Consider the following 18,076-nt stretch of genomic DNA (forward strand, 5'->3'; position numbering starts at 1 on the left):
AAAACTCTGCACTTCCAATGCAGGGGGCATGGGTTTGATGCCCGGTTGGGGAATTAAGATCCCACATGCGGCAGAGCAATGAAACCCGCCTGCCACAACTACTGAGCCCACATGTCACCTAGAGAATCCACAAGCTGACTCAGAAGATCCCCACATGATGCAGTGAAGATCCCACGTGCTGCAACTAAGACCCAGCACAGCCAAATAAATAAATGAAAATCATTCCTGGTCCCATGTCTGTCACTTTCAGTGATGGCAAGATTGATCGCTTGGGTAAATTTTATGTTTTGTACATTTATCACACTAAGAACAAATTGATCCTGTGGTTCAGCTGCTGCAGCCTGAGCCATCCATTGTAAAGTTCAGCCTTCTACCTAATCATCACTTATTACCTAAATCCATTATTTCATTAGGAGTCACAAGGTAATGATGCTCTTCCCCTCAATTCTGTCCTTCCTCCTGCGTCTTATTAGCTTTGATTCTTCTAGAAAGTACTTTCCCTCATTACCTATTAGGTTGCCTTGAGAGAGCCTCACACACAGCCCTTCCCCCACTGTTCTGGGAACTGACCCCATCATCTGCAGGTTGAGTGATAATATTAATAGTACCCACTTCACAGTTTTGTGAGGAGTGGGGTGTGTAAAATGCTCTATGCAGGGGACATGCTCCTTGGATGGAGACCCCTGTCAATGAGAATCAAAGCAGAGGCTAAAGGCAATAAAGACATAGTTTATTCAGTACTATTGCAAAGGGGAAAGTGACCTCAGGATAGAGCTGGGATCAGTTCTTAATACAACACAAATGGGAATTTCTACCCAAGGAGCAGAGTGGAAGGCAAGTTACTAAGAGGAGACTTCAAGGGTAGGTAGGGGATTCTTGCTAAACTGCTTTAACAGGACTCTTGATAAAAGCAAGCCAAGGTGATGAGACTTCAGGGGTGGGGGGACTGGCTTAGCAGGGTTCTCTGCTAAGGCTGACTTCATCCTGCCTTAGATAGGTCCCAAGGACAAGCCCTGATGGAAAGGAGGGGTCTGAGGAGCCTGCCTTAAATCTGGTTGAGGAGAGTCTGTCACCATATCAGGCCCAGCACTTGATTGGTGGGCAGTAAACATTTGTTGAATGCTTTACAGAAGGCACCCATTTCTTCCACGGCTGCAGAAAGCCAGCCTTGGGGAGGGCACTCTTCCCCGCAGCCCTGTCGGTCAGGCAGGCAGCCTCCGGGGAGAGGGGGTTCTCTGGCTCTTCCTCAGACCTGTCTGACTTCCTGCCCACAGGCCTTCCACCCCCTTCTTTGATCTGCTGCAGCATCGGTACCAGCAGCTGTGGGTGCAGGAGCAGAAGGCCACCCAGAAAGCCATTAAACTGGAGAAAAAGCAAAAGGTAAACACCATGCTCCCTGCAGGGTGGGTGACTGATGGGGCGGGAGGGGAGGGGAGGGGAAGGCTGGGGGAGGGGCAAGGCTTTGCGGCTGCCCCCCTGTGCATGTCTGTTGCTGGTGGGCGAGGCTGGGTGTTGACTGGCAATCGAGCTGCTCATTGCTGTGCTGAAAGGGTCTTGGTGATGATCGGGCTCAACTTTGGCTTAAGCCCCTAGAGTGGAAGGCTCTGATTTCTGCCTAAGACCCCTCCGGGCTGTTCTCAGCGGTGGGGAGAGTCAGAAGTCAGAGACAACCACTCAGAGCAGAGTGCAGTAGTAATATATTTAAATTAATTAACGTATTTATTCTATTTTTGGCTGCATGAGTCTGCATCACTGCACAGGTGTTCCCTAGTTGCAGCGAGCGGGGCTACTCTTTGTTGTGGTGCACGGGCTTCTCATTGTGGGGGCTTCTCTTGTTGCTGAGCACAGACTCTAGGCATGCGGCTTCAGTAGCTGCAGCACACAGCCTCAGTAGTTGTGGCATGCGCGCTGAGTTGCTCCATGGTATGTAGAATCTTCCCAGACCAGGGATCAAACCCGTATCCCCTGCACTGGCAGGCGGGTTTTTAATCCACTGTGCCACTAGGGAATCTCTGTAATAATATTTTAAAAGCAGTCCACGACTAGTTTATTCATTAATAGCTTAAGAAAGAGCTCACTATGGTAACAGCCAGTTTCCAAGGGAGCATTACCGTTACATGCTGCTACTTCATATTGATAGCTCCATGCCAGAGTCATGTTTCTAATTAGCAGCCATTTCATTACAACTCAGAGGGCCACAGGTCCATGGAATCTGGAGCCTCCGAGGGCACATCTTCTGAATCTAGAGATAGTCTCATAGCCAGTGCCCCGCCTTTTTCAGCAGAGAGCCCAGGTCAGTTCAGTTCAGTTCAGTCGCTCGGTCGTGTCCGACTCTTTGTGACCCCGTGGACTGCAGCACCCCAGGCTTCCCTGTCCATCACCAACTCCCGGAGCTTGCTTAAACTCATGCCCATTGAGTCAGTGATGCCATCCAACCATCTCATCCTCTGTCGTCCCCTTCTCCCGCCTTCAATCTTTCCCTGCATCAGGTCTTTTCTAATGAGTCAGTTCTTCACATCGGGTGACCAAAGGATTGGCCGGTAGTCAGCCACTACCAGTGGCTCCGCCCCAAGAACTGGTCGGGGACTGGTGCCAGCCTGGGGATGTGGCTTTGAGTGAATCACCACTTTAGTTGTTCTTGTTCCATCTCTCAGTCTAGTCTGACTTTTTGAAACCCTGTGGACTGCAGCACACCAGGTTTCCTAGTCCTTCACTGTCTCCCGGAGTTTGCTCAAACTCATGTGCATTGAGTCAATGATACCATCCAAACTGGGGTCTCAGTGACCTCAATGGGCAAAAAAGGGGGTCAGATTGAAAGAGGGCCCAGCATATAGTCGGGGCTTCCCAGGACATAAAAGGGGGCTTCCCTGGTGGCTCAGAGGGTAAATCCACCTGCAATGCAGGAGACCTGAGTTTGATCGCTGGGTCAGGAGGATGCCCTGGAGAAGGAAATGACCACCCACTCTAATATGCTTGCCTGGAGAATTCCATGAACAGAGGAACCTAGCAGGCTACAGTCCACAGGGTTGCAGTCAGACACGACTGAGTGACTAACACTTTCACAGGACATAGTAAGCATTCAAAAAGCAGTTGTCAAACCAACCACAGAGTCCTTCTGTTCCAAGATTCTCTGTGGCTGTGATGCTTTCTATCAAAGAGCTACAAATACCCAGACCCTCAAAACACTGAGAGGCTGACACACAGTCTATTAGGGTTGATGAGACGGTTTATTTACAAGGTCAGATTGCTCCTATCTTAGGAGAAACTGGTCTCTTAACAGCTCAGGATGTCCTGGGTTTTGGATGGTGATGACCCCAAATGAAATTCTTAGAAACTGGCTTCCATTTAGTGAGCAATCATCTAGGACCAGACACTCTGCTCAAAGCTAACTCAGCAAATCCCACAAGAACATGTTTGTTAGGCATCAGTACCCCATTTCCTGCAGTGGAAATTGAGGTTGAGGAAGGTGATAAGACTCAACTTTCATCCTTCTAATTCTGAAGTCTGGCTCATTAAGCCTTGGCTAGGCAGCCTCTCAGCTTTGGTTCGAGATAAAGTTTCAAAGCTGCTATTCTAGGAAGCAGAGGGGAGAGTTGATCCAAAGGGCTTGGAAGTTATCCACAGGCACATTCAATAAAATTAATATAATTGATTGACAAAATAAATCAATAAAAGGAGTTCTCTCCCTGTCCAGTGGTTAGGACTCCGTGTTCCCAATGCAGGGGACCCTGGCTTGATCCTCAGTCAGGGAACTAAGATCCCACATGCCACATGGCTCGGCCAAAAAATAATTAAGTAAAATAAAGAGATGCTATCTTTTTAAAAAAAAAAAAATAAAAGGGGTTCAATAGGGTGGTGGCATCTTCGGTTAAACTCGGGTCAGCTTTTATTTGTCGGCTGCGCTGTCTGTCCTGTGTCACTCTCTCATGCCCCTTTCTGCAGTGGCCCATGCTCTTTGGGTCGCTTGGGTACCAGTGCATCGTCCAGCTCATCCACTCCGGGTATGGGGCTCCAACTCTCTAGCTCTAGGTATAAACAAGAGCCCCCTATTTACCTGCTAACTCCCCTAGGAGGTTTTGAGTTCTGCCAAGGTCACAGCTGTGAGCTAAGGTCTGACTGTGCATGGAGTTCCCCAGGGGCACACATTGAATCACAGTCCCCCTCTGATCCTGCACCTGGGGGCCGGGGACCTTGGGTGAGTCTGCCGGGGTGACCGTGACAACGTATGATAGACCGGGTGGCTTAAACCACAGAAATCCTGGAGGCTGGAAGTCCAAGGTGGAGGTGGCCGTGTCGGTTGCCCTCGGCCTGAAGACGGCCGCCTTCTCACCCCGTCCTCACAGGGCCTTTCCTGCGTGGACGCCCCTGGTGTCTCTTCCTCTTCCTATAACATCATCTGTCCTATCGGATTACAGCCCCACCCTCTGACATCACTGAGCCTGCATCACCTCCTTAAGGGCCCAGCTCCAAATACGGTCCCAGCTGGGGGCTAGGGCTTCATCATGTGGATTTGGAGGGGACACAGTTCAGTCCACAGCAGACCCCATGGGGTATGGGTCCCTAACCACAGGCTCACAGCACATGTTTGTGGGTACAGGGCGTGCAGCTAAGGAGGAGCTGGACCGCCTCTGAGGCTCTGAGATCCCACCCACCGAGAGCTCGAGGGCTCTCCACTGAGCCCTCTAATTCCTGCTCTCAAAGGAGTCCTCCTTTCTTTTCCACGAGCAGACCATGCAGGACCTGCTTCCCAGAAATGGCAACAGCCCCGTCAAATCATTCATTCGTTTAGACCTGGTGGCACCTGGGCTGTCTTAGCTAAGGAGGACACATCCCTGCCCTTGAGGCAGCTGCCTTCCAGAACCCAGAGAGTTCTAGGGCTGAACCAGAAACCGAAACAGCACGCTCTCAGCGCCCCATGGTCCCCTCCCTGAGTCCACCTGGTCCCGGGCAGGGCCAGGGGCGCAGGTGCCCTGAGATCAGGCTGGGAGAAGGGCCGGATCCAGGGGGAAAGTGCCCCACGGGGCTGCCCCAGCGGGAATCCCAGCCCCGGGCCCTCCAGCCCCTTCGTCGTGGCTCCGGCCTCTGCAGGAGCCGGTCACCACTGGGCCTCGGCCTTTCTCTGACCCGCAGGTGATCCTCGGGAAGCTCTATGAGACCCGGAGCAGTCAGCTGAGGAAGTACAAGCCGCCTGTGGGGCTGGACGCCCTCTGGCACATGCCTCACTTCCAGAAGGTCAGTCCTGCCTCCAACTGCCCCTCCCCGCGCCCAGCGGATGGCCCGCTTCCTGTTCCTTATCTGTCCTCCAGACAGCGGCTTCTGTGGGCTTCTACCCCCCGACCGGCACAACAACAATAATAGCAAGAGCTAATGTGTTGGGGCCCTTCCTAAGTGTCACCAGAGACACGCCTGGCCCCGGGAAGACAGCCACACAAAACCACGTTCCTGGCCAGACCAGGCCCGGCCGCTTGTTTGAGTTAAACTGCAATTTAGACAATGAAGGGGCCCGTGCCTTCCTGAGCCTAATGCAACCGAACAGGCTGCCAGCGAGGCCTGCCTGCTGCCCTTGATGCGGCGCCCATGTCCTGCCCAAGTGGCCGCCATCAGCATATGTCAGTGGCCATTCGCCCCGCTCTCCATCAGTCCAGGCCGTCGCTGCTCACACGGGCAGGGCCGGGTGCAGACCAGGGGAGTGGGGTGTGCCGCTGGCCTGTTAACCGCTCCCCCGCCCGGCCTGGGCAGTACCCCTCGCCTCCCCCAGTTTCCTTCCTTTTTACCCTCATCCCTCCTGCCCCATCTCCACACTCGGGCATTTGGCCCACAGCTCCTTTCTGGCCCCTCCTTCAACATGTTGCCTTTCCTCTTTTGCTCTTTTCTTTCTGATTTTCCTGACATTCGATGTCCGTGGTGGGGCACTGGGGACAGACGTCGTGGGGACCCTGCCCAGGGAGGGATAGGACCCACAGCTCCCCGGGCATGAGATACCCTGCTGGCACTCTGCTCTACATGCCGACCCCCAGCCCCTCGCAGCCCCTCGACTCTGATTTAAAACCTGCCTGTAGTTCCCAGGGGCTTCCCCGGTGGCTCAGCTGGTAAAGAAGCTGCCTGCAATGCAGGAGACCTGGATTCGATCTCTGGGTCAGGAAGATCCCTGGAGAAGGGAATGGTTACCTACTCCGTTATTCTTGCCTGGAGAATTCCACGGACCGAGGAGCCTGGCGGGCTACAGGCCAGGGGGCCGCAAAGAGTCAGACACGACTGAGCGACTAAGCACACACATAGCTCCCAAGGCAACGGACAAAGGAGGGCTGCGGTGGTCTCCTCTGCCCCCACTGGAGCAGGAGAGGGCCCCTCTCCCTGTCCACGGCCCCCAACCTGGGTAACATGGATTCCCCTGTGTCAGGAGCCCTGTCTCACCTGCAGGTACCCCCACAGTCTGGCCCAGAGTAGGAGCAGAAATTCAGAAATAAATGAGTTTCTATTTCTTGTTGTTCAATCAGTCAGTCATTTCCAACTCTCTACTACCCCATGGAGTGCAGCACGCCAGGCTTCCCTGTCCTTCACCATCTCCCGGAGTTTGATCAAACTCATGTCCCTTCAGTCGATGATTCCATCCAACCACCTCATCCTATGTCGCCCCCTTCTCCTACCTTCAATCTTTCCCAGCATCAGGGTCTTTTCCAATGAGTCTAAGAGAGGGGATTTGACTTAACTGAGCACAGATCTCTTCTGATCTTAAGACTGTTTGTTATAAAAACCCATTAGGAGCACGGCTACCCGCCTGTGATGCCAGCCCTGTGTCGTGCTGAGTCATTTACATGTATTATTTTGCACAGCTTCCTTACCTGAGTTCTGAGGAGGACCGGCAGAGATGGTGTTCATTTTCAAGTGGCTGGGCCTGGAACCCAGGTCCCTCTAACCTCAAGGCCTGAGTTCAAAGGCACCATCCACTGTGCCATTGAAATAACAAGAAGTAGAATAAAATGCAAATGCCTGGGCTTACAGGGTGTTTTCTCATCTTCCCCGGGGATGCTCATGGGCTCTGGAAGTTCAGCCACAGGAATCTCAGTATGGCTGGTCCCTGGGCACCACTCAGGACAGCCCCGCAGAGGCACCAAGAGCCCCTGCCGCCACTGCCGAGACACTCAGCCCCCTCCCTGCTGGGAAATGCCACCAGTGAAAAGTACTTACTGAGCTCCTACTGTGTCCCAAGTGCCAGACATGCAGTATTTCACAGATACAATGGTCCCATTCTACGGACGAGGAGACTGAGGTTCAGAGAGGGGAAGGAACTTACCCTGAGAGAAAGCGGTTCCTGCCCGGTCCAGGGCCTCTTCTCCGTGTGGCTGGGCAGTGATGCCTCCCGAGGACACTATCCTTCACTTTCCAGTCCCACCCCGGCAGGTCCCGTCTTCGATACCAGTGAGCCCTTTTCCACCCCTTTGAGGCACTTAGCTGCATTGCAATTCATTCATTAGCTGGGCCACTCATTGTTCAATGTCCATCTTCCCCAGCAAAGTGTGAGCCCACAAAGGCATGTCTGTTGTGTCCCCACTGTGTCCCAGGAGCCCAGCACGGGGCCTGACACCCAGCAGAGACTAACATTGTCACTCAGTTGTGTCTGACTCTTTTGTGACGGCATGGACTGTAGTCCGTCAAGCTCCCTCTGTCCATGGGATTTCTGCAAGAACACTGGACTGGGTTGCCATTTCCTCCTCCAGGGGATCCTCCCCACCCAGAAATTGAACCTGGGTCTCCTACATCTCCTGCATCGGCAGCTGGGTTCTTTACCCTCGGAGCCACCAAGAAAGCCCTGACACCCAACAGGTGACCAGTAAGTGTTTGTGGGAGGAACAAATGAAGTGTCGGATGAACGAATGAATGGCCAGTACCGCCCAGGAGGACAGAAGAATTGAAAAGCCTTTCACAGACCCTGGGAGACCCCCTTCCCAACTTAAATGTCCCAGTGCCCACGAGCCCCAGCAGCCACCGGCGGGGTCTGGACCCACAGGGCCAGTCGTGACTAGAACTGCTCCTCCTGCGGGACGGGGAGGGGGCTGCTTGTTGCAGGGCCCCGGGAGAGTCTTTGTGCCTCGTGTCTGTGCTGATCCGCCTGCCCCCCTTCCCCACCCGGCCCCATTATGAAAGGAAAAGGCACTTCCAAAAAAGTGGAATCTGTCACGGTGATGGATAACCTAAATGGACTCTCCCCGCTCGCGAACAGATGTCGACGCTGAACTCTGTCAGAAATAATTAAACACCTTTCACACGGAAAAGCAGCAGGCAGGGCGCAGGCACTCCCGGGCTGGGTCAGTGTGGAGCGGGCTGGCTTTCCACCCATCCAGCCCCACCCGGCGCCACGCGGGGCCCCTCCTGTCGGAGCCCGGAGGGACCACGGAGGGAGCAGAGCAGAAGCTCCGTCTCCAACCACACGGCTCCCGGCGCTACCTCCTGGGCTGTGCGGCCAGCAGCTGCCACGCAACGGCCAGTGCCCAGGGGGAGGCTGAGCCGACAGCTGGCGAGTGGCCTCTCTGCCAGGATGCTCACGACGAGCGCCGCCCGCCAGCCCCCGGGCCTGGCCCTCCCCGGGCCTCAGTTTCCCCACCTGAAAATGGGGTGGTGGTGCACTGGTTCTTAAGGGTCTCTTCCAACCCCAGCTTCCAGGACCAAGCAGCCACATGGTGGGAGGCATGGGGCTTGTGGAGGCTGCAGACCCCAAACTGGGGTAAACTGGGACAGGTCCTCATTCTCGGGAAGGGACATGAATTCATCGCCTCGTCCCTGAGCGGGGGGACCACTGGGCTTGGAGCCGGCACCTTCTGTTCCTTCTGGCCGGGCTCTCTCTGCCCTCCACGAGGTGCCTCGGAGGGCAGCAGAGGGGGAGGTGGGGGCAGTGTGCTATGTTGGTGTGCGCGTGACTCCAGGGTCAGCCAGACCTGTGCCAGGTGGTCACCCCGCCACTCCTGACCTGGCATGTGGCTTGACCTGTCCAAGATCCCGTTTCCTCTTCTATAAAATGGGCCTGTGCCTGTCGGCAGAGCTGCTGGGAGGGCTTGATGGGAACCCGTGCACAGTGTTTAGCAGAGCACCCGACCCTTATCAAGCCACCAATAAACGGCAGCTGCCACGAGGATGGTCCTGGCGATCACTCATGCAGTCCTCATTCATTCATTCACTCATTCGTTCACTCATTCACTTGTTCACTCATTCATTCACACATCCATTCATTCACTCATTCGTTCACTCGTTCATTCATTCACTGACCTTATCCCTGAGCGCCTTTATGTCAGACCCTGTTCTCAGCGCTCGCAGTATGCTGACATAGGGCTGCTGGAGACAGGCAAAGAGTGAGGTGGACAGACGGCTGGTGGGGACAGGTAACTATGCAGGTGGACTGCTCGATGGGGAAATTTGGAGAAGTTCCAGCCCTAGGCGTCCAATTCTCTCAGCCTGAAATGCTGGGGGGATATCAACCTGAGTTGGCAGCCCCAAGTTTGGGGGTGGGGATGACCCCTCATAAAAAAAACTCCCAACACCATGCACGCTCCAGTTGGCCCAGCCTGTTCTCTGGCCTTTTGTGGAAACCTCCCCAGGTGTCCCCAGGCGGTGAGGGGGTCCGGCTCCCCAGGACAGCCCTCCTGTGGCCGGTTGGGAGGCAGAATTATTAACAAGTGCCCCCTCTGCTCTCAAAAGTGACCCAATCTGAACCATATATTCTCTGGTCTCCTGGTATTAAATCAAGAAAAACAGTTTTATCCCCTTTTACAAAAAGACTAGCAATGATAAAGGACCAAAGACAAAGGAGTGGGGAGCCCCCTATATTTACGGCGGTCCTGACAGCGATGGTGAAAGGCTGGAGACGTCACAGGCCAAGCAATGTCTTCAGCACATGTTGGGACATGTTACACAGATATTATAGAGACAATCCACAGCATCATGATATTAGGCAGCCACTGGAAAGATTTTGGTACATTTATTTACATTTGGCTGTGCTGGGTCTTCGCTGTTGTGTGGGCTTTCTCTAGTTGTGACGACCGGGGGCAACTCTAGTTGGGGGCTGGAGGACAGGGCTTCTCATTCTGTTGTCTTCTTTTGTTTCCAAGCTCGGGCTCTAGAGCGGGCGTGGGCTTAGTGGTTGCAGCACCTGGGCTCGGCGGCCCTGTGACATGTGTGGTCCTCCCAGGTCAAGGGTCAAACTCTGTGCCCCCGGAACTGGCAGGCGGTTTGTTATCACTGGACCACCGGGGAAGTCCACCACTGAAAATACTGACTTTAGTCTGTACTTATTGGCATTTTAATCATATTCCCCCGGTTTACATATTACTGGGGGAGAGAACCTGTGTTATGTGACCCTGTCTGAATGGAGGCACCCATCCGTCACGTGGGGTTGGTGCTCCAGAACAGATATCCGGGAGGGCGGCCCCGAGTGGTAGCAGCCGTGATTCCTGGGGTGAGCTGGAGGCTGTTTGATTTTCTCCGACGCTCTTTCCTGCAGCTTCCATTTTTATAGTGAGTACATGTAACTTTTACAAAGCCAGTTAGGTTTTTTTTTTTAATGTTTTTTAGGGACTTCCCTGGTGAGCTAGTGGTTAAGACGCCTCGCTTCCAATGCAGGAGTCACAGGTTTGATCTCTGGTCAAGGAACTAAGATCCCACAGGCCACGTGGCAAGGCCAAAAAAATGAGAATAAATAAAATAGCAATAGGAATAATAAAATAATTTTTAAAATGTTTTTAAAGGGTGGGGACTCTGCATCCTTCCCCGGGGTGCCTGTCCCTGTGCTCAAGCCCCTTTCAGCCCTGTTCCTCCCCACGGCTCATGGAGCGCTCCCAGAGCTGCTGTCGAAGCCAGGTCTCCCCTAGGCAGTTTCCATCAGGCCTGAAGGTCAGAGGCCGGCACTCTGCCCCAGCCAAGAATGCGGCTGACTTGTGGAGTCTGGACCTCTATGGCTAAGTCTGTGTTATAATTGGACATCCAAGATCCACTCTAGAGGGGGGTTTGCCCAAGCATCTCGGGGTCTCTGCTTCAACCCGAACCCTCCGCCTCTCCCCCACCAAGCCCTCATCTTTCCTCTATAGCCCCGATACCCCACCAACATTACATAGTCATTCAGTCACTAAAGTATGAACAAATTGACTATATTTTCATTTGGCTTTCGGTTTCAGCCCCACTGCTTTAGAATAATGGCCCAAGCTATTAAGCTAACAGTTTGATTTACAAGCTCCTGTGCTCTGAACACTGGGATCAGACTCCTCTCTTTGTGGAAGACTAACCCTGCCTCGGGTCTCCTGGGCCCCTGACTCCCTAATAGAACAGGAGACAGCGAGGAAGGAAAAAAACATCAGCAGTCAGCCAAGCAGTGACACCCAGAGATGCAGCTGATTAGTGGAAGCTGCTGAATCTAAGAAAAGGATTTTCTTTCCCACCTTTAAGCTCTCTTACAAATCATAGCAGGCTGGACGGTTAACTCTCTGTTAAAGCCCCAGGGCGGCCTCTCAGCCCGTCCACCCCGCAGCCACCCCCTCTCCGGAGGGCCCACGTGGTTCAAATAAAGATGGACCGTTCCCCGAACAGGCGTCTCCAGTCCCAAAGTCACTCCTCCCGGACGCAGGAAGGGCAGACTCCAGGAGGACCAGCCCTCCCCGAGGCCCCTGCACCGGGGATGGATTTTAAGAATCCTGCCTCGCTGTTGCTTTGACTCATCTCAGGGTGCCGGGTAGGGCAGTGAGAGCAGGGATGGAATATGTCACACGTGGGGAAACGGGGCAAGGGGAAGAATGATTCAGAGGCCCTGATGCTCTTGACATGTCTTCCCTAAATACAGATTCCACCCCCCCACCCCCCGCCCCGCTCCATCATAAATCAGATCAGTATGCGGGAAGGCTGACTCGCCAAAGGAATAAAGGCAGGGGCTTAATTGGTTTTATATAATCCGGCACCTCGGAGAGGCAGAATTTTTAGGCACCTGCTCATGAGGTGACACTGCTGCTCAAATCCTAGTGAGCCGAAGCTCCGAGGATGCGGACAAGAGGAAAAGGGGGGCTGGGTGAGGTGGGGGCGGGCTGGAGGAGACAAAGGCAAAATTTCTGGTGCTGCTGGAGAAATCTCGAAGTCTGGGCGCACCTGGGTCATGGAGGGAGGCGGCAGGCATCGTAGGGGAGGTGGGAGCTGGCACGTGCACCAGAAATAGCCCTGCAACCTGGGGACCCCCACCCACCCACCAGCCCGGCTGTCCCTGTAATCTTTCCAGCACCCAGGAATTTGCAATTTAACCCAGGAGGCACTTCTGCCCTCCCCTACTGGGTGGCCAAAATATTAGGGTGGCCAAAAAGTTCATTCAGGTTTTTCCATAAGATGGTTGCCATTTCGTGTTGAAAATCAACTGGAAAATAGACTAAGACCAGCCTGTTTTGACATCAGGTATATATGTCTAATCTCTGGAGATGGCTAGAATCTCATGTTGAGTTTGGGGAGTTGATAAGACTCCAGGTCCCCAGTTTCTTCTTCCAGCGCATCCCCAAGAGAATCTGTCCTCCGGGATCTAAAGAGAATCTCCCCAGGCTTGAGAAGGCATTCAGGTTAACATCTGCCCCCTCTGGAAGAACTCCTTCCCCGTCTCCCATGAATCTCTCATTTCCGCACATCCCCACTTGTCAGCTTCTGTCACTCGGCACCAAGGCTGCGGGCGTGACAGGGGTCCTAGCCGCCTGGCATGTGGCCAGCAGGAGGGTCTCGCAGATACCAAATCACCTACTCAGATAATTCGGGGTTCATTCAAACTGAGGTTTGTCAACAGTGCAGGCAGGATGAATGCAGAGGCTGGTATCCTCATATCCACAAGCCGCAAGCAAAAAACACGGCCTCCCTGGTTTCCCTGGGAGATGCCAAGCTCATGGACATCAGAGGACACAACACGTCGGGGAGGAAGTGACACAGTGGCGGTGTTTTCTCTGGCCCCTCCCCTCCCTCTGCTCAAAGGGAGCCTGGGAGATGATGCCTCCGCGGTGCAGACAGCGCGGGTAGTTTGACCAGAGTCCACTGGCTGGAGGCGTGGCGGGAAGGACAGCCAAGAAGATGGGGCTCCCAGAGGACAGCAGAAAGCCCCCACCAACAGCTCACACATTTCAAGAGCCACCGAGGGGCTCCCCCGCGTGCTCTGAAGGACCGTCTTGTGTCGCGTCAATGCTCACAACAACCCTACGTGACAGGGATAAGTCATGCCATCTCAGAGATGAGGAAACCAAAGCTTGGAGGCTTCAATGGCCACTGTTAAAAAGTGGCAGGTGGTGGCTGAGCCCTCTGGCCCGCTGCCTCCAGGCCTCAGGCCCTGGAAGTGCTGATAAATACTAAGGACCTGCCACTGAGGTCAGGGACCAGCGGGGGCCAAACGCAGGACCTGGGAACGAAAGTGAAGGGCAGTCAGGAGCTTGGGTGTTTATAAGTGTCCAGAGGGTCGTGGCCGGCCCTGCTCTGGCTGATTGGAGCCCTCGCAATAAACAAAACTTCCCACTGCCCTGCTAGCCTTTAGACCTTGACAAACCCCCTGAGCATTTTTTAAATTGCAGCTTGGCCCCAAGGCTAAAGAGAAAAGAGCCCATTGATTGGGGGTTCAAGCTTGTTGCATCAAATGATGCGAGGCAGACAGAGCCCAGCAGCAGGGCTGAACCCATGGGCTTGGAAACTACGCTGGTGTTCCAGAACCCAGCCTGCCTCTGCCTCTGCATCTGTAAAGTGGGGATCACAACGGAGTCAAATGCAATTGTGCGTGTAAAGCCCATGGCAGGGGCCTGGCTGGGGCAAGGTCATGGGGCAGTAGCATCTCTGGGTCGGCCAGGGCTTTGCCATCTGCTCTTCTAGAACAGTTCTCAAACTTGGCTGTGCCTAGAGACCTCCGAGAGATTTAAAATGCAGATTCCAGGTCCCCCCCTACTCAGGGCCCCTGATCCAGTGGGTCTGGGGTAGCTGCCAAGTCTGCATTTTCGGTAAGTAGCTCCCCAGATCCCTGGGTCAATGTCATCTCCTCCTACACAGATGCGTTCTAAGCGCATATTTACCAAGTCAAGCAGTGCCCTTTCATATGTTTGACATAAAGCAGGCCAGGGGTTCAAAAGGAATGTCCCATTGGAGGCAGGCTGTTGTCTGTTAAATAACCGTGAGGTTTATGAATGTCTGTCTTTTACTTTTTTATTTTTTGGTGATGTTGCACAGTATGCAGGATCTTAGTTCCCTGACCAGAGATCAAACCTGTGCCCCCTGAAGTGGAAGCATGAATCCTAACCACTGGAACTCCAGGGAAGTCCCTGGATGTCTGTCTTAATCTGCTCAGACCACTACTACAAAAATACCGTAGGCTGGGTGGCTTAAGCAATGGATATTTATTTCTGGAGGCTGGATGTTGGAAATCAAGGTGTCAGCATGGACAGGATCTGATGAGCCTCTCTTCCTGGCTTATGGACAGCTACCTTCTCACTGTGACCTCACACAGCCAAGAGTGAGAAAGCAAGCACTCCAGTGTCTCTTCCTAAAAGGGTGCTAATCCCATCCTGGGGGTCCCACCCTCATGAGTTCATCTAAACCTAACCACTCCCAAAGGCCCCACCTCCAAATACCATCACCCTGTGGGGCAGGGCTTCACACGTGCATTTTAGAGGGACCCAATTCAGTCCACAGCAGCTTCTTTCTCAAGTTCATTTGAAGTTCTGCCCGTTTCTACCTCCTTCCACCTTCCACCTCCAGGTTGTATTTCTCCTTCTGGAACCCCACAGAGTCACCTGCTTCCCCTTCTAAGTAACAGCCCTGCAAATATCTGAAATAAGATACTGTTTTGTCACTGATGACCTGGTTCTGGATTGTTCCTCTAGGCAGAGTTCTGAATGTCGGAAGGTGAGTCCCTGTGTTGCAGGGACCCTGGGTCACCTGAATGCCATGATGTCTGCCTCGCAGCTGACATTCTCTACTTTTGTCCACCGTCACAGAGCATTTGTCAACTGGAACTGCCTTTCTACATATTTCTGAACAAAACTGTGTGTACAAATATTGAAGAAAATAAAACCCCTTTCTCCCTAGAGGTTTAGCTGAAGGAGATAGAGAGGCTCTTTAAGGATGTTTGAATCTCAGAGGCGTTTCTAAGGACTCTGTTCCTTATCTCAGTCTCCTAATCCATCCATCCATCAGTCCAACCATCCATTCATCCATCCATCAGTCCAACCATCCATTCATCCGTCCGTCTGTCCATCCAGCCATCCATCCAACCATCCATCCCTCCGTCCATCCAATAATCCAGACAGGATTTGTTGAATGTCCACAGGGCACCCCTAACAGTCAAGTAAAATCCCCTGTCCATTGGCATTTCCCAGGAACAGTGTCTAGAATATGGCATCCACATCCTTGCTGTCTAGTTGACGACCCTTAACTCTAATATTCCTATTTGTGACTTGACAGGATCAGCCTCCTCAACCACAGAGTCTGTTCCTCCTTAAAAGATACTGGAAGAATCTTCCTGCTTATTATTCTAAAAAGAGAAAAGGGAAAAGGCAACACTAAGCCTTATCACAGTGTACCCCACCCCAATGAGCCATGGACACTGCACATCTGAGTATGTCCCCAGCTTCCCTGGCAGCTCACAGGAGTTGTTCAACAGCCAATATGAATAGCGATAAGGCGCTGACGGGCACTGCGTGGACAGCTCAGCAAAGGACTTAATTTGCAACCGAGCACAAAATCAAAGAGTCTGTCAACCGAAGAACCGTGCGCCTGGATAACCACCTTGCCGCTACCTGGGAAAGCACTGTCAGGTAAATTTCCAGAGAAAGTAATTAAGGAATCCCCATTGCCTAAACTCAGCAGCAAAATCGGAAGCTCTGGAATTCGACGCTCGCCAGGGATCTGGTGTCTCCTCCCAGCTTGATCCTTCATCACAATGAACAGTAGAAGTTTATGAAGAGATGGGCTGGTGCGATTCCCCCCTCGCCCTCGGGAAGATGCTTTCCAGTACCGCGTGGCCTGCTCGTGTTGTCTTGGCAGGGAAGCAGTAGGCAGCAAATGAGATCCCTGCTTGCGGGGTGGTGGGGTGGGGGGGCGTGCGGTGAGATTAATACACAAATATATAGCCCTCTCTGAGATCTGGCAGGCGCCAATTAATATTTATCAAGTACCCACAGCGCGCACAATACCGAGTATCCACGTGGAAAAGACAGTACCGGGCATGGGGAGTCTACCCTCCGACTCCGAAAGCTACAAGCGGATAGATGCTGCATGTGCTTGGAGGCCCCCGCGCTGATGGGAGGACCCACTGGGAGTTGAGGTTAGTATTTGCTGCCAGCGGCCTCCCCTTTCTGAAACGATGAGCAGTTCTCAACCAGGCATCCTCACTGCAGCAGCCTCCATGGGGTGAGCAGCTGGACCTCCGGGGCCTGCCCTGTTCACAAAGGTTCTCCGTCAGCACATGGCCTCCTCCCCTAAGTCCCTCCTTTGCTCTTCCTTGAGTTTAAAACAAAAGAAGTCAATTAAAGGAAAGGAAGTTCTGATGCCCACTGCAGATTAGAGCCCTGCTGTGACCATTCACGTCCTGACAGGTCTAAATGGGGTGGGCGGGTGCACCTGTCCGGCTGGGATAGACCTCCACCCCCGCAGGCTGACCCCCTTCCAGCCAGACGCCTCTGGGCCACCACCCAGAAGAGCGCCAAGCAGACGCCCATCATCTGAGCTCTGAAAAGGCAAGGGGAGACACCCCCCTACTTCCTGGCAGCTTGCTTGTCACGGTGCTTGCTGACAACCCCATTGAAAACAGCCCTCGCCGCCACTGTGAAGCCTCCTTCCGTCTCCCATTCAGTCCTTCCTCAGACAGTTTTTGAAAAGCGAAGAAAAGTCTGGAAAACGCACGCCTCCCGCCCCCCCACCCCACCCCCAGCCCCATCACCGAGGGAGGGGGCGGCAGCTTGGGGGGAGCCGGGCTCCGAGCAGCCTCACCTGGCCCCACGGTGCACCGCCTCCAATTAAATCAAAATGGTTTGTTTTTAATGGTCTTTTACACTGACAAGTGGGCGATCATTTTGGGCCCACGAGCTGTCAGGGAACTGAGGCAAATCCTCCGTTGATAATGCCCAATGCTTCCAATTAGGAGCCGGGGCCGCTCCCGGCGTCCTAACGATTCCCCAGCCGCCCCCCAGGCCCCTTTGGCGCGGGCTGTTTCTTCTTCCTCCTCCGCCGCAAATTACTGACACAAATCGGAAAGGCCCCGCGTCTCCTCCGCCACGCCAGGCCCGGGCCCTGTTGGGCTTAATGAGCCGATGGAAGTTTCGTGGCTCCGGCGCTAAATTCTTTTCTTGTTTGACAGCTGCTCGGCTAAGGCGAGTGTTGACCTTATAAAAGATTTAGTGTTTCTCATTATTTTCTGTCAAGCTTCACAAGTGATGGCTCTGCGGTTATCATTTGCATCCTGGGGTGTGCGTGCATGTGCGTGTATGTGCGTGTGCCTGTGTGTGTGTGTGTAGGGGGCTCCGGTGGAGATGGGGAAAAGGGGCTTTCTCTGTCAGCATTGCATTTGGCCCACACACACCAGCTCCCGGCCTGACACCCTTCTCCTGGGGACTTTCAAAGGGAAGGCAGGAAGCAGAGCCAACATGACCGGCCGGTTTGGTGGCTTCCAGGCCTCCCGGATGGAGCTTCCGCAGAGGCACCCCAAGGCAAGCGGACTCCCAGAGCCTATGGGCGCTGGCCCAGCCCGTGATGGACGTGCCGGACGAAAGGATCGTCTGGGGCAGATGTGATGCTGAGGACAGTTCAGAACCACACCCAAGGCTTTCTCACCGGGAACTTACTCTGCTTACAGGCCCTGTGGAAAGCCACGACCAGCATGATTCTGGCCCCTGCTCTGCATCCTAAATGAAGGTTTAATGGTTTTGAAAAGCAGAAGCAATTTCTCTAAGTGGCACGTATCACTGTCCTCTGTGGGATGTCCCCTGTGGGATGACTATGGAGCATGTGTTAGTCCTTATTTGTCTCCTGCACCTACGCCCAAGGGGGGCGGGGGCCCACTCTATAAATAACAAGACTCTGGGGAGTCCATGCTGGCTCCTTG

At 53.6% G+C, this 18,076-nt stretch overlaps 1 protein-coding gene across 1 annotated transcript in view; it reads left to right on the forward strand.

Annotated features, from left to right (window-relative positions):
• Window positions 1-18,076, forward strand: part of CFAP77 (cilia and flagella associated protein 77) — a 150,186-nt gene that overhangs the window by 120,495 nt on the left and 11,615 nt on the right. Inside the window, exons 4-5 of the mRNA XM_020910989.2 lie at window positions 1,275-1,380; window positions 5,131-5,232. Of these exons, the coding sequence (XP_020766648.2) occupies window positions 1,275-1,380; window positions 5,131-5,232 (208 nt within the window). The remainder of the gene's footprint in view (window positions 1-1,274; window positions 1,381-5,130; window positions 5,233-18,076) is intronic.

This window comes from Odocoileus virginianus, chromosome 2 (assembly GCF_023699985.2).
Source record: "Odocoileus virginianus isolate 20LAN1187 ecotype Illinois chromosome 2, Ovbor_1.2, whole genome shotgun sequence".
NCBI classification, from domain to species: Eukaryota; Metazoa; Chordata; class Mammalia; order Artiodactyla; family Cervidae; genus Odocoileus; species Odocoileus virginianus.